Source organism: Falco naumanni, chromosome 1 (genome assembly GCF_017639655.2).
Source record: "Falco naumanni isolate bFalNau1 chromosome 1, bFalNau1.pat, whole genome shotgun sequence".
Classification (NCBI taxonomy): domain Eukaryota; kingdom Metazoa; phylum Chordata; class Aves; order Falconiformes; family Falconidae; genus Falco; species Falco naumanni.
This window is the reverse complement of record NC_054054.1, coordinates 22,951,090-22,967,850: the sequence shown is the minus strand read 5'-3', so window position 1 is coordinate 22,967,850 and position 16,761 is coordinate 22,951,090. Positions and strand designations below refer to the sequence as shown.

The following is a 16,761-nucleotide window of genomic DNA, read 5'->3' as shown; positions in this document are numbered from 1 at the left end:
CAGCTTGTCTCAGGATGCGCTAGGATTTGCTTTATCAGAGATTGCTCTCCCCACGGTTTGTAAAGATAATCTTACCTTCAGAATGGAGCATATTTCGCAGAGTATTTGCTGCTCCATTATGACAGAAGGTTTTAATTCCACTAACTGGGCTTTCTGCTTTTATATCACTGTATTTAGAAAGCCAGATTTTTAGCTGCTGTATATCAAGAGGAGTCATTTAGCTGCAGTTCATCATTGCTAATGTAATAAAGGATCAGGCCCATTATCTCTTCACTGGAGGGGGAAAAAAAAAGCCTTCTGGAGGATTATATGGATTTTGAGAGATGTAAACAAAATTAATACATTAAGAACAGCGAAAGAACAGATACATTTATTCATCCTGTCTTAAACTAGTCCAGTTTTCAGCTGCCTGTCTGTTACAGTGATTACCAGTTGATGATAAACAACCCTTGATCTTGAAGTGTGATCTCAGGCAGCCACGTGAGTGCAGTGGGATGCCTGTGCATGCAAGACTGAAGTGGTGCTTAGATTGACACAGAATTACAGGATAACACAGTGTGAACATGAGATAACGACTGTTAATATCAATGCATTCATGTGAAACTTTCCCGTTTCCCCAAATAATTCATAAAGTTAAAGGAAAAATAACCCAATGAGGATGCCCACTTTATGGTAGCAGCTGCATGGTGATCTGGTGACTGCTTGACTTTCTCTCAGAAGCTGCTTGGAAGATCAGGAGCTCTTGAAGAACAAAGGAGGGTACTGAGCCACTTTGGTGTTTGTCTCTGGGATTCCAGCTGCAGCCATAAAATAACTGAATGTGTCAGGATCTCAACCAACAAAGACTGAAAACAAACTGAAAATAGTCACGGCATACATCTTAGTCTATTTTGTTAACTTGCAGTCTCTGTTGAAGTGCTGTAGAGGGTCAAGTGGTCCGGGTTGAAAGATTTTAATTTAAACAAATAGTGGGTTTTTTCAGCTAATAATGTGATACATGGCCTCTAATATTTATTCTTAAAATGCATAAACTGTAGGAGACTGCAGTAAACCAACAGACTAGCTGAGAGGATAGGGGCCCACCAGACCAGCACATGCCACATTGCGCCCCACTGTAATGACGCAGTTCGATGATAAGAACCAGGCAGTGGAAATGCTATCTGTGTATGTTTATGCAAGTGTAGATATAACTGAGTCACAACTGAATAAATACAAGCATTTTATTTATAATTTTAGTGCAATATTGTCTTCCTTCCAGCCCCTCAACCATATACATAAATTGTTTTCAGTGCTGCTTTTCCTTTACTATGTTTGAAAGGCAAACCCAAATGCTGCTTTGGATGACTGCTCAGAATTCAGCTGTGAGACTCTGCCCTGGCTGGGCTTTTGGGCCCTAACCCATGCCCAGTACCAAGGCTGTGTTTCCTTGTGCGTGACCAATCAATCATCTTCCCATTATTCTCCGTCAGCTCAGTTTCTGTTGCAGGTTCCCTCCTTGTAAAAACGACACTTCCAAGGCACAGAACATCTTGATTTCTGCCTGGCTGTGTTTCAGGCTCTGTTGCTGCTTTGCTGTTCTTGCAGAGAAAATTGTGATATTTGACGCTGCTGAAATAGAATGTTTGTGCTCTTTAAATTTGGCATCTGAGCTAGGAAGTGACTTATAGTAAAACACACATCTCAAGAGAGACGTTCTTGTGACGGTGAGGCAGCAGGTGCCGTATGCATAGTGCTGTGGTTGGGTCTCTGTGGGATCGCCATGAATGAACTTACCAGGTTTATCACAAACCCAGGCAACATTGTTTATCCGTAGGCTTTGTAATTATTGCGGTGGTGTGAGTACAAAGTGGAAAACACTATTTATATTACTAGAGAGTTAGTGAGATGGTTGAAGGGCTGTTGTTGCCAGTATAGGCTTCTGCGTCGCTACATTTTAAAAATTTTAATTACAAATTAGTTTTATGATCTGTCAGTTCAAACAAGTAAATACTTTTTCATTGTTTTGTTTGTTTAACTGTTTGGCTCAATAAAGTAGAATCAGCAGCCTTCCTAAATCCAGTAATTCTGGCCTTTTTCCTAAATGCTGTTCGCAGCTTTAATCTTTACAACCCATAGGACCTTGCTGGCCTCAGCCTCTACTGCCTGCAATGAATGTAAAGATTGTCACCTAAATGATTAGCTGACACTTGTTGGGGAATTTTACCACAGGTCAGAGTCCAGGAGCTCTCCTGTGCCCTTGCAGGTGTGTCACTTTACATTGAAGAGTTCTGTGCTCCCAAATGCTTACATCTGATCTGTGTGTCATTCTTTTCACTAGCACCTTCCAGCTTTGCTATAAAAGGAAATGATATTCCAGGAAAATGAGTGTATACTAACGTGCTGCTCATTTTGAGACATGGGGGAAAGAATCTGGTGAGAAAACATAAGATGGTTTCATCAATACCCAAAATCCGCAGTATTGAATTTAGCTGGTTATTGATGTATGCAAAAGGTTTCTCTACTGAATCTCTATTTCTCATAATGTGGATATAGGAAAAAAACCAAAAATTCCATCTGTGAAGGTGCTGTCAGCATCACAGCAGTGCAGTCGGAGGGGCAGGAGGACAAGCAGGGAAGAGAGTGCACTTTCTGCTTCAGTCTCTCAAGGCTGAGCCAGACATGAAGCTGAAGCTGTTCACTTCTCTCAGAAGAAGGAAAGAATCTTGAATTGAATTATTTTTCTCAAAGGCATAATTTTGATTTTTGCACTGGGGTTGGTTCAGCACTTCTCCTTATGGTTGAAGTGGAATCAAACTCCCTGCTAGGGTCCCAAGGGCAACACAGAGATGAATATCAGATGGGCTTCTGAATATTACAGTGGTACATTTTACACAAATAGATCTTCTTATGAAAAAGCATTTAAAGGTAAAATTAAGCAGTATGCAAGCATTACGTGTCACCTTGACACTATTGATCTGACTCACTGGAGAAAGAAGTACAGTAGTTTTCCAGTTTCAGTTGTTTTCAGCTTGTGAAGGCCTGGCAAAATACATCAGCTTAAATTTAGTTGTTTACTAAAATAACCAAAACCAACCCTGAACTTTTAAAAAACGTATATAGTATTGTACAGTTAATATGAAGACTTCCAGTTCTGATAGTAAACATTATTTCTAATCCTCTTTAGTCATAGATGTAGTGAAGGGTAGTTTCCTTCTATCCACCTTTGCATTCTGAATTTCGTGCTGCTTAAGCTGTCAGTTGAAGAAGATGGGCTTTTGATTTGAGTATTCTCAATCTTTCTTTGGAGTAGCCCACTCTCCCTTGACTGTATGGCAAAACAAGACTCCTTAGGCACCTTAAATTTGGCAACTTAAAATTAAATGCTGTGAATTTCCCTTTAGCATATCTTCACAAATTTAACAATTGCATATTTGCTTGACTGTAAATATAGATGTAGTAGTCCAAATATTTCTGAGATATTTTTTTCTTGAAAAAGAATATGGATTATATGTTGTTTTATGGAAAATTTATTTTAATGGGATAAAAAGAGGAATGTGAATAACTGGTAAAGCTAGCGCTATGTAAAACTTCTGGATGTTGATGTAAGCTAACAAAAAAAAAAAGAGAAAGAGACCTTTAAAAGAGAGAGACCTTTAAAAGTTAAATTAGATACCTTGATCTATCCTTAATTCACCCTTTTAGGCAGAGAATCTCTCCTGCTAAAGATAAAATCCTCTTATGAAGGGTTTATTTTTAGACTGGCTCAAAATAATGCTCAGAGCATAATGCACAACAAAATTCCCAGAATCGTGATATTGTTGATTCTATCAAGATGTGTGTTCTTAATTTAGCTTGCAGTGTTGCATTTATTTGTAACCTTCATATTTCACTGATTAAAATTAATTATTTGCTTGGATTGATAGAGGATTTTTCACTAAATCACAGAACGGCTGAGGTTGGAGGGCATCTCTGGAGGTCATCTGGTCCCACGCCCCTGCTCAAGCAGGGTCACCTACAGCAGGCTGCCCAAGGCTGTATCCAGATGGCTTTTGAACATCTCCAAGGCTGGCCACTGCACAACCTCTCTGGGCAACCTCTGTCAGCGCTCGGTCACCCTCACAGGAAAAAAATGTTTCCTGATGTTCATAGGGACCCTCCTGTGTTTCAGTTTGTGCTCATCACCTCTGGTCCTTTTCCTTCCCTGCATGACGTTCTAGGGTGGTTATTGCCTCTGCTGTGGAGGCTGCTGGAGGTTGGCATAAAGGGAGACAGTGAGTGAAGGCAGACTTATTTTAACTGTTAAGGTGAGATGTAGGTATCACTGGTTTAGGCTAATGTCTGTGGAAAAATGGGGAAAACAGGGAGGCGAATTGTATGTTGCTGAATAAGGATTTAAATCAGGTACTTACTGCTCTTGTTGAAGCTGAGTAACGTTCTGAAGAGTAGAAAAAATCCTGAAACGGTTATTGAACATAAAGGCCCCAGAAATGATCATGATCTTACTATGTAAAATGATATATTAACATTTGACCGTAAATCAGAAGATTTTATAATCTGTGTGAGCTGTTTCATGAGTAATCTAAGTTTGTCTCATTCTTGTCTCATCCATTGTGCCAGTATCTGCTGATTTTGGGGCTGGTTTAAGTTCTAACGAGCAGAAAGAGGCGGCGGTGCAGGAAGAAAGATAGAGCAATTTCACAGAGGCTTCTCTTAGGTTACGTCAAGTGCTGGGTCCTGTGAAGGAAACTCTAGAGTGACCCAGAGCAAATGGAGCTTTTATATGGGCGGTGTTTTGTGCACAGAATCTTCTCTGAATGTTGCTTGAGAAGTGCAGTTGCAGAATTGTAGTAAAGGTTGCAGAAAAAGCTTAGTTAATTTGATTTTCATTTGTGACCTTTGGAAAATAACTTTTTTGTTTCCTTGGTGCTGGGTGGGAGAAAGCTACCAAAACGCCAAACCAAAACCCTGTGCAGTAAGGTGGAGAGGCAGAAAAGACAACTGGCCTGGGTTGGGCAATCTACTGATTGTGTTGACCTTCTGATTGGTTATTACGTCTTGAAGAGTAAGTAGGTATGAGTATTTGCTGTATGTAGACAATTGCATTAGATGTCAGTTGTCTTCCCTAGTAATCTTGGTGGTCTTCTAATACCATCTTAAACACTTCCTGGAGACCTTTAAAATAAAATAGGTATGTTCATTTGGGTTTACATTAGCTATTTAATCACAGGATATGTTGCTAACTCCTGTATGTCATTTTAAAAGAGGCAAACCAAGAGAAGAGATACTATATCTTTATTTATCTTTCTTTTCCTTATCAGTATGAATTTAGCTATCTATCTATCTACGTATCTATAGATAGATATATAGATATTATATAGGTATATAGACACTGAAGGCCATATCTTCATGGACAAGCATGGGTAGGCTAGTCATTCAGTTGCACCGGCTACTAACCAGAATTTGGTAGATGCACGCTTCTGATCATTTGGTACTGCACACAAAGAGTATGGTCCCTTGAAAGCCTGCCACAAAATAAAGCTCAACCAAGCTATATAACTGTTTGTATGATTTTCTAAATGCTCTAATAATGCCCCTGCATCTTCAAACTGTGTTCTTCATTAGGGCTTGGGCAAAACTTAATGATACAAATTCTGAGTCATATATAGGCTTGCCAATTTGCATTAATAGCTTGAAGAATCATTGAGAGCTACTAATTTTCTCAAATTAGCAAGTAAATCAGTGAATGTAGTAGAAAGAATGGAGTACAAAATATACTCTATTTGTTTAGCGTTAATTTCTCATTATAACTTCATGTTGTAGCAGTAAACATCTTGCAATATACATTTGTAAGGATAATGAAATCTGTGTACTCTGTTCTCATGACAAATACTCTGATGAAATCATTGTTCGAAAATGAATGTTATATATCATTACAAAATTAATTTCTGTTTTTCAGATGATGCACAGAATCTAAACATATAGACATAACATAATTATACAGATGGGCTTTCAGAAAAAGCAAAATAAAGTGCATTTCTCCTTTTCCAGGTCACATATATATGCTGCAGTCAGCACTTCTACTTTAATTCTGGACTGTGTTTAAACAGTATGATATTGTAAGCTGAAGGAAAATTTATTGAAATAAAGATTCCCCACCGCTGACCCAGTCAACCCTCTGTATCCCATCCCACATGCTAAAACGAGGAGGGGGAGAGGTCAGTCTCCTTTGCCATATGGCCATGGAGAATCATTAACCAGAATGTCGTGGATTCCATAGAAGACGTTTTGGCGTAGTGAAACAAAAATCTAGGGAAAACATGTTTACTTCGCTTTGCAGAGATCTGCAATCTTGAGCTTTGAAATGTCTCTACAAACAGAAAGGAGAAACCAAGTATTGGCATATAGCTCTTCGAAACTGAAAAATGAGAAACTGGGAAGGGGATTTTAGATTAACAAAAGTGAAGGAAACAGAGGGAAAGATGTGCTTTTGTTGTGGGCATTTTCATTTAACTGCAGGACCAGTTGAGAGAGACAGAAACTTGCTGTGTAGGATGCAGAGACAGACACATCATAGAAACTCTGCAAGGTGGGAGGAGGGGTGGAAGGAAGTCCTGGGGGCCACTGGGCAAATGAGAAAGAAGAGCCTCCAGCTGGGCTAACAGGTAATCCCACTGGGCACAGCTCTGCCAAGGGGAGCTGTGATCTTGGTAATCCTAAAATAGTTTTCTGGGCAAGAGCCAGAAGTGTTGAGGTCAGGAACACTGCAACTAAAAGCTCTGAAACCAGATCTTCACTGAGAAAGCAGAATTTACCCTGCCAGCTGAAAAAATCAGGCTTGTCCTTGCCAGGGGGAGAAATTCAGGGGAAGCTTTTTCAGTGTATCTGGTATAAGCAGTTTTGCGTATAGAACTTGGCATCCTGTTGCAATTTCCAAAATAAGCCAGATTTTAAAAGAATAGATACAGTAGTTTCAAACTATGAATAAAGCTTGAAGGAAAAAAAAAAAGGCTATGATTTTATGTGCAAGAATTTCCTTACCCCTGATTGCTGTAGTTTCAGGTATGATTATAGCATGTGAGGAGGATATCCTTGATATAACAGGCACTCTTCTGGATCTCTGTGTGGAAAAATACGTAGTACTTCTTGGTACTAAATGATCATGAAGTCATATATGTATTGTTTATGGTCTCCTAATCCAGGATTTATTTCCTGATCCTGTTTGAGAGCTAGGGACTTGAACTGATTAAAATATAACAAAAAAAGATTCTTCGGAGCTTTTAAGTGAATTGATTTACTCTGGCTTGAAAATTGTCATATGAAAATTTAAAATATTGCTATGTTAGACTTTAATATTAAAATACTGATGAGGCGGGTGGAAAATTACTATTAGTTATTCCAAATAGATTGCCATTTTGTTTCTTTCCGGAGTGGGAAGGAAAACTGACACAGTGAGCCAGCTCTGTTACCTGTGGTTTTCTCTGTCCTATGCTGTACAAGTGCAATCAAGAAGAAACCAATCTGTTCATAATTCCCACTGCCAGTTCAGTCCCTATCCCTGGCAATTTCTGCACCTACCTAATGACACTGAACGGCGCTCCTTCATTTTATCCTGTGATGAGAACTCTCCTCTGCCCCCTGTTAAAGAGTTGCCTGAGGAGCAGCCAGGAGGCCAGCAGAGCCCCCGACCAGCCCCAGGGCAGACGTGGGAGAGCCTGGCTCCTTTGCCCAGTTTGTGCTTCCAGTTTGCTGCCTAATTTTAGCAGTCGTTTGGGAGGAGGGAAGCTGCCCATCAAAACGCTGTGCAGGCTGACCTTACTGTTAAGAGGCTTTTCTTGATATCCAACCTGAATTTTCTTTCCAGCAACCTTAGCAAACTGTGTCCTTTTCTATTTGTTTTAGTCATCACAAACATGGAGATCAGACCTTTACCCGCCTTTTTAAAGACAGTCGCCTTGTTTTCCTCCAGTTCTCCTTTTCCAGACAGAGCACCACCAATTACTAGTCTTTTATCAAAGAAAAATAACTTCCCTGGGGACATATATTTTTACACCAATGCAACAACGATCTTTATTACAGCAGAATGAGCTCATTGACCAGTGCCCCGCTGGCAGACCACTGTGACCTTCAGGTCCTTTTCTGCAGAATTCTCTAACTCGTTATTCTCTGTTGTTTTTCCTGCAAAATTGGCAAAATGTGTATTTGTCTTTACCAGATTACATTTTCAGCTCTCTTCTCTGGGGTAACAGGAACCTTTCAAATTATGATCCTGTTGTGTGGTGTACTTGCAGACCATCTTGTTGGTGCTGTCTGTAACTGTAAGAAGAGCACTGTTCCATCCTTCAAGTCATTACTAAGACTGTTGGATAACACCTGCCAAAGACAGACCCCTATGCAAAGCCACTTGAAATCCATCCCAAAGTTTTGGCATTGAACTGCTGTTAACTGTTCTCGGGGTGCCATTTTTTACTTATGTGTCCCAAGGCTGTTGATGAAGTGCCAGAATATTATGCAAAGCAGTATTAAAAGACTTGCTACAACACATATGAACTATATCATGATATACTCAACGTAAATGATATTTATTTCCTGAGCAGTCTTTCACATTTGTAAATACAGAGGGAGGTCGTAAAGTCATCAGTTCTACAATCAACTGTATTATCTAGTGACTGAAAAATGAGATTTCATTTCATTAGGAAATTACTGGAATGTTTCCACAGCAAGTTTGCTAGAAAGAATAACATTGGCTTGTCTGAAACAAGGTTCTTGGTTACCACAGTGTTTGCATTAATTCTGACCACTTCTGTAAATGCATAAGGTTATCATTCATTGTGACAGTACGCAAGATTAAAAAAAATAATAAAATTGCACATTTGAAGTCTGGTTTATGGTTTATGTTCTAGCTACAAGTGCCATTCCAAGACAGAAGAATGTTTTCAGTGGTATAGGTGATTATGTCCTATTATGTTACACGGTGATCTACAGAATATTAAAGATTTTTCTAAGGCCTTTTAAATAATCTTAAAAACTCTTTGAGGAAAGTTATTAATCAGGCAGACAACTCACTTCCATGCCTTTCTTTCATACGGATTTTGTAGCTAACGAATTAAAATTGTTTGTATTAAAGTATTTTAATGGGAAGAAAGGACTTAGGTTTCTAATGAATTTGCCTGTAGTTTGATTAACTTGGAAAAATTTTTTTGGAGTTACTCTATTATCCAGAGCAGATTCTTCTAAGGACTCTAGGACATTTTAATGCATGTTTATAATTAAATGATAGATGAGCTTTCTGTACGCACAGAGATGCAGTTGTTGCTTTGCAAGGTTGAGTTCCTTTATGTTTGATGACTGGCAATGTTTTATGCATTACAGATTTTTTTGTAGTATGTTAAGCCTTTGCCGTCTCTACTCAGCTTGTCATGAGGTATAGACTTTGTAGTCTCCAGGGGATGATGTCTTTGGTTAAGTTAATGTAATAAATGAAGGAATATCTTGCTTTCCTGTCAGCTTTCATAAAACTTTATTGCCAGCTTCACAGTCCCCAAGCATTATCAGCAAGGAATAGCTGTATTAATAATTAGTGTGTTCGTTGCTTCCCTAAAATATACATCGAAAGAAAATGAGTGTGAAAGCATGTAGAGTTTTGTGGGTTTAAATAGTGTTAAACATTACCGTATTTAAAATACAAAAATGTATTAAAAAATACAAAGCTGTTTTGCTTACATACTTAAAACATTTCAGCTAAAAAACAAATGCATTTTTAGTGGTGTATTTATCTGTGCTTTCTTATTGTTGGTATATTCCGTTTCCTCATTACAATATTTTCTTGTGTGTTCTTCTTAGAATGGCTTTACTCCTTTATATATGGCAGCTCAAGAGAACCACATTGAAGTGGTGAAGTATCTCCTGGAGAATGGAGCCAACCAAAGCACAGCTACTGAGGTGAGGTACATTGTTCTTTTTTTACACACACTCTTATTTTCCTTTGCCTTTATATTCAGATTGCTTACAGTCAGAAGATTTTTCAAACGGAGTATTTTGAGAATCTTACCCATTTTTTTCTACATGTTCAGAAGACAAAGCTGAACTGTTCTGAAAGTGGTGAAAAGTCAAGGGATGAAATCCAGCCTGATTCATTTGACAGCAAAATTTCCACTGACTTCAGTGAGCTCAGGGTTTTCATCTTCAGTTTTTCCCCTTTTCTCCTATCAGCTTCCTGAAGAATTTTCTGAAAAATGAATGAGGCTTTGAAGAGAGGTCCCTAAGGCTGTAGAAGCTACAGGAGGCCAAGGTGGTATTGCCAGGGGAGTGCGATGAATCGATCATAGGCTAAGTGGGGAGGTACAACATTTCATTTGAACAGATCTACATCTCCTACAAAGCCCATGAAAACGCAAGCATCTAGGAGTGCCATCACCTGAGCGACAGGGCTATCTTTGTGCTGCTTTTTCATTTGCACTGTAAAATCTGGGCAAAAATCAGTGAATAGAGTATTATAGCACATATATCCCACTCTTGGCTTATAAGAGGTCTTCCGGGGAAAGTAGTTTAGAGGATTGCTTCAGCTTCTTCCTTGGCCAGCTGAAAAGTGTGTGGAACATAATGTGAATGTCATAATTAGGGGTATGAGGACTGTGTCCAAAAGGGTGTCTATGTATAGTGTAAAATGGTATCAAAACAATTAGTATCAACAGTTTGTGGTTTACAAGCTTCCTTTTAGATTGGGTCTTGAGATGTTAGATGAGTTCAGAATATTTTCTGCATAGAAAGAAAGAGGGAGAAACAGGCAAGCACACAGATGTGCAGAAAAGATGAGTGGGATGGGCTCTCTGTGGTGCTGGGTTCACACAACCATGCAGGTAAAAGGGGCCTCAGGAGGTCACATACTCCAACCACCGGCTCCTGTTCCCCTAGGGAGGAGCAGTGGCAGCTGGACCTCCTTGACCAGCGAAATTACTCTGATTTTGAAGCTTGTCTGTGACTTTGTGTAACCTGTGAATATTCATCATTATCTGTCATTAGCGTAAATTGGAAATGAAATTACTAACAAGGATCACATCAGTGAGCTCAGCAGGCAGTGTGCTGGTTTCTCCTCGGACACTTTATCTCTACTGCCGGACCATGTGGGTATAAATACACAGGAGGATGGTATTAATTGCTAAGTTCTGGATTTAAGTGTCATGCTGTTAACCTGCAGTAACTTCAGTGCAAGCAGGGCGGGCACCAAAGTAAGAGAGACAAGACTCCATCTCAGGAGGAACTGAATCGTAAGAACTTCCATCTGCAAATGGGAGGATTTAAGGGCAATGCAGGAAAACTCGTAGGTCGTGAGGATTGTGCTCATTGTGTTTCCTCTTCTTGTTCTCTTCCTGATGGACATTCTTCTATTCCAAGTCAAGGGGATGAGTGAACAGGCTCTGTGCTGCAAAGTGTGTTGGTTTCATCTTTGTCCTGTGGATATGGATGTGCCATGTGAAGTAGTAATAGGAAAGTTCCTCTCCTGTTAGAGCTTTTGCTTGTGTTTATTACTTTTCCCTAGTTTGTTTTCTGGATTCAGAGACACATGAATGTGAAATGATGGTGCATTTATGCTCACTCTCCTTTAAACCAAACTGCTAGTGTTAACAGCTGCTTTCCTGTCCCTTCTTTCATTGGATACTGTACCATTTGATGACAGCTCCTAAAATAATCCTCTTGTGGCCCGCATATATGGTGATCACATTACATGTCAGCTTTCTGAAATATGAAATCCCATGTGATTGCCAGGCAACGTCGCAGAAACACACTCTGTGTGAAGGAGCCGAGTGGAGCTGTGGTTCTGCAGGAGCCCAGCCCAGCTACAGCCCACAGTCACCTGCTTGAGCCTTTCTCCCAGTGACTTTTACCAGCTGTGATGATCAGGGGCACTGGAAATCGATTCATTGGTTTACAGGAACTGTGAGGCTGAGATGGTTATAATTAACGCTTCCTCTGCTTGAATGCAGACATCCAGGCATCGCTGGAACTCACAGTTATAGTCTGATTTATATTTTTTTTTTTAAAAAAAGGGAGGGAGAAAAAAAAATAATCAAATGCCCCCCACTCAACCCAAGTCTAACTGTCTTCTGCCATCAGAAAGGTCAGTTTTTACCTTTGTAGCTTGGAAAGTAAAGGCTGTCTACCCACTTATTGCTTAACTAGATAAAGTTTTGGTTTCAGGTCTTGCTGAAGTGATGGTTTCAGTGATTTGAGTGTTACTGAAGGATGGCCCAAGCCACCATCTGCTGTCACATGTGCAGAGTTAGTCTCACAGAGTAAAGAAATGGTACATTAAATAAGGTGGGATGGCAGCCTGAAGTGAGGATGCCACCAAAACACATGGAGAAGGACCTTCAGTCTGGCATCAAAGGTTGGCTGTCCTCCTGTGGGGCAGTGGGGAAGAAAAATGCTTTCTCCGAGCTCTGGTCAGCGTGCTTTCCAGAAGCAATAGGAGAGGGAATGCAGAAAGAGTGGTGTCCTTTTAGAGAAGGATAGAAGATAGTGGTGCAAATCAAATGGATGATCTTGTCTTTGAAGCTTTGAAACTTGTGCTGCCTTTAGATATATTTTGTTTCCTCAAACACTTATATACATACATATACAAAATGAGAGTAAGGATGAGCTCAGTTTCACAGGGCCTCTAATCCAGGATTTGTTCTCATGTTCCCAGAGGCGAAAGGCAAATGCATTAAGCCATTTCAACACCTAATGTAGCCTCAATCTCGGAATTATCTTTACAGTTCAGCTGTTTCATCAGCTGTTCACCCTTTTTTAATTCACTGTACAGAATTTAATCTCTATTACAGAAAGAAACCATAGCAGTATCGCTGTTACAACGCACCTACTCACAGTTCTACGCAAAGGGGAGTGAATGCTATTTGATTACTAAGGGGAAAAATTGCTTGGGCAATTCCTCAGATGTTTCTTTCAGCATATGTTAGCTCTCATTCCTTCCTAACACATCCTTTATTATTTTATCATCTTTCCATATTCCTAGTCCAACTCAATTCTGTCTCGTTCCTATGCCTGTTACTCTTGGTTGTTCCTTCTGACCTAGACCCAGAAGACCCTGTTGTATTTATTCCCTTCCCTTCTGTTGCTATTCACCATATCTCCAGTCACAGGCTCTGTTCCTCCTGGTTCCACTTAGCTCCAATCTAGCATGTGGCTACAGCATTTATGTGCTTGGGCGGCGTGCAAGGCAAGCTAGAATCAGTTTGATAGAAAAAAGGGAGCAGGCAGTACTTCAGATGAGGTAGCAGTTTATGATCATGTGATGCATTTTAAAGCATTGACAATCCAGGTCATGTGTGGAGGAGAGAGGCAATTTAAAAATAATTTAAAAGCAAAGCATGAATGAATGAATGAAAAGCAGAAAGATTTTTCTGACTCTATTTGTACTTTTTGGAAAAACCATCTAATGTTTTCTTCCTTCAAATTACAATAAATTCATACTCATGATTTGGCTTTCTTGAGTCGTAGTCCATGTGTAATTTAGAATGGGAAACAGCAGCAATGCATCCAAAGATATATGAAGACATGAAATATTCAGAAGCAGGTTTCCTGTATGTTTTTCACATCTACTTTGTTCAGTGCTCACTAATCCTTACCAAAATATTGCTAAAGATATGCTCTGTGTCTCATTTTAAGGTGAGAAACAATTAAGAGAGATACTGTAGAATGATCCTTTGCTTGTACTTGACTTCAAAAAAGACTACTTTGTAATGGAAAAAATGTGCTTCTGACATGTTTGAAATCATATCTGGGTTAAAATGTTGTGCCTCCAATGTCATTTCACTGGAGATGGTGGTGCAGAGGTAGAAAACCACTGGTAACATGCTTATCAAACTTCTCCATGTGTGAATGGTGCTGTGCAAACCACTGAAGCTGTACATCCTTCGGCTTACTGAGCATACCTTGTTTTCCTCTACCAGGACGGTTTCACTCCTTTAGCTGTTGCACTGCAACAAGGACACAACCAGGCAGTGGCCATCCTCCTGGAAAATGACACCAAGGGGAAAGTGAGATTACCAGCTCTGCACATTGCCGCCAGAAAGGACGACACCAAATCGGCAGCGCTCTTACTGCAGAATGACCATAATGCTGATGTGCAGTCCAAGGTAACAAGATGTTGCCATAGAGGTAACAGGGTAGCCACGCGGCTGAGTGCCGATGGGCAACAAGCTGTACTTCCTTCCTCTTAATGGTTAAAGGTAAATTCTTCCATGGGGAAAGACAAGTTGCTCGACCAGTATCACCAGTAATAGATCTACTTTTGCAGCATTCAGCTACACAGTAATTACAAACTACTCATTTTTCTGCTTTTCAGTTATGCCTCCCATTTCTTTGGTAACCAGCTTTCTCTCATTATTTGTAAACGAGAAGACACTGGAATGGAAGCAGAATCACTGCTTCCCTATTAAATAGGATACTGGTTTATTGCCCATGGGAAGATAGGTTGTATTTAAAGTTAATGCATGCTTGAATGGCTTTTCCCATAATTAACAGCATAATTCATTTCAAAAAGCAACATAGTTCTTCGTTTTGCGGCTAGTCTTTAATATTGTTCCTCTTTTTCCCAAACCATGCTGCATCAGATGATGGTGAATAGGACGACTGAGGTACCGAGATCAAAAATTTTTCTTTCTGTTATTTATAATTATTTTCTCTTCTCTGTGGCAATATTTCTTTATTATTTAGCACTAAGAGTGAAGATATGTCTCTTCTTTAATGCATAGAATTTTAAGATTAAGAAAACCTATTTTTATTGATCCTTTGTCTTAGAATTTCTTTTTATTCGTGTCACTGTTGAAGTAAATTTTTGAGAATTCATATCAGTTCAAAGAAATCTGAAGTAAGTAATGGAGCTAAGAGGATAAAGATGCTTTTCTAGATCAATTTTTTTAGTTATGAAAATGCACTTCGTTGGCATAACTAAATTAAGGTGTCTGGCTCAGCCAGAGTAATGGTAAAATTATTTTTCCTTCTTTTACAATTATAAATATAATCAAATCCTCCAAAGTAAAAACTTGTTCAGAGCATCAGCTTATTTTTACCATTCTTCTTATTACAACCTTTTGAATATAAAGTTTTGAAAAGTCCTTAAGGTATAACACATAGTCAGAATTTACCTGCAGCAGATAATATTACATTTCTCACACAGATAATATTACATTTCTCACACAGATTCAGGAAATACCAACTCTTCAAGCACTTCCACTAAAAATCAAGGGTCCGATTAGCTAGAACTGTAATTTCTCCCCTGCAGATTATTATCACATTTAGGAAAGAGATTTATTTCCAAGAATGAGGTCATTATTTGAATGCCTGCTTTTAAGTAATGGAGTTTCTCTGTTAGATGAGGGGATGAATTTTAAATGCATGCACCCTTGTGAAAGTGCGTCCTGCTCGGTGTGTGCATGTGTGAGCAAGTTGTCGCGAGGCAGCTGGCAATGGGAATTGAAAGGGTGACAGCTTTGCGCTGGCATCCACCCGTGGGCATGTTCTTCACTATGATCAATGTGACAAGGGTTATCACTTCTACACCCGCCATCACGTTACTTCTCAGTACCTTGTGTTTGTCACCAGGCAAACACATGTCCATGAAAAGGTAGTTGTTAATGCAATACGCATGCAAACTATAGCTCAATGCAGCATCGTATTTGTGTGCCCAATATCCTCGGTAGTCATTGCCCTGCTAATCTATCACAGCAAGGTGATTATGAATTTAATGAGTGTTTGACTGGACTTTGACCAGGATCACCTGTGGGCTGACAAGCAAGTAAATGGAATTAGGGTAAAATAATGGGCTTATTGCTCTACCTTTTGGGAATAAAGTTGATTTTGAAGCACAACATGTGCCTACATTTCTGTATTCCAAGAGTAGTTCAAAATGATCATTTCTACACTGCAAGGAATGAAACCTAGTTGAAAATATGGTATAGTCTAGAAGCCAAAACTATTTCTCCCTTTCTATAACAGTAAGATCTGATCAAATCAGTGTGAAGCGCTTCAGGGAAACCTCAAAAGCAAGATCCTTTCTACTTGAATTACTTATGAAACTAAAAGCTTGCACTGTGTCCTAGCTTCTGAAAAATTAATCTTTTTTATGATGTTGTCAAGCAGTTCTATATTTCATATCTAAAGCAGGTTTCACCTGCTACTGTTCAAGAGGCAATAAGTAAATTGTGTTTTTTTCTGATGTATAGATGGAAAAGTTTCTTCAGATCTTGAGATCCAAATTGTATCTAAATATAAATAATTATGGTTCTTATACTGCGATACTAAGTTTCTCATGTACACCAAATTCTTCAGTCACATGTTGAATAATCACTGCTTTTCAAAAAAAAAAAAAAAAAAAAAAAGAAGGAAATATGTTGTCAATATTTTTAATCCTAAGAGCAGTAAAATAAGAGTCCACCAACTTTTGTGGTCATTTATCCAAAACCAGTAAATGGATGCAGCCCAAAAGACCCATGTTGCTTCCAAATTGTAATAAGGAAACTTCCTTAATTTTCTTCAAGAATGGCTAATATATTAATATTTTCTGTGATGAAAGCTACTTATCTTATTGGCTACTGATTTAGAAGACTGAGTTGGAGAATTAAAGAATGAAGCACTTTTGATAACCTCTCATATGAAAACTGCACTCTGTGCCTGAAAGGCTGTGCTATATTATAGGTGAACTGTGACATGATACATTTGTTTCCCAGCAGCTTTTAAAATCAAGTTCTTGTTCAGTTGATTATTTTGTATTAAATGATTTCT

The 16,761-nt window shown here is 39.1% G+C and overlaps 1 protein-coding gene across 50 annotated transcripts in view; it reads left to right on the top strand.

Moving 5' to 3' along the window:
* ANK2 (ankyrin 2) overlaps nucleotides 1-16,761 on the top strand; it is a 355,697-nt gene that overhangs the window by 218,375 nt on the left and 120,561 nt on the right. For 48 of the 50 annotated variants that reach the window (XM_040584986.1, XM_040584977.1, XM_040585216.1 and 45 more), the window contains 3 exons: nucleotides 9,820-9,918; nucleotides 13,929-14,114; nucleotides 14,592-14,615. In XM_040584986.1, the coding sequence (XP_040440920.1) occupies nucleotides 9,820-9,918; nucleotides 13,929-14,114; nucleotides 14,592-14,615 (309 nt within the window). The remainder of the gene's footprint in view (nucleotides 1-9,819; nucleotides 9,919-13,928; nucleotides 14,115-14,591; nucleotides 14,616-16,761) is intronic. The other 2 variants (XM_040585226.1, XM_040584829.1) reach the window with 1 other exon arrangement.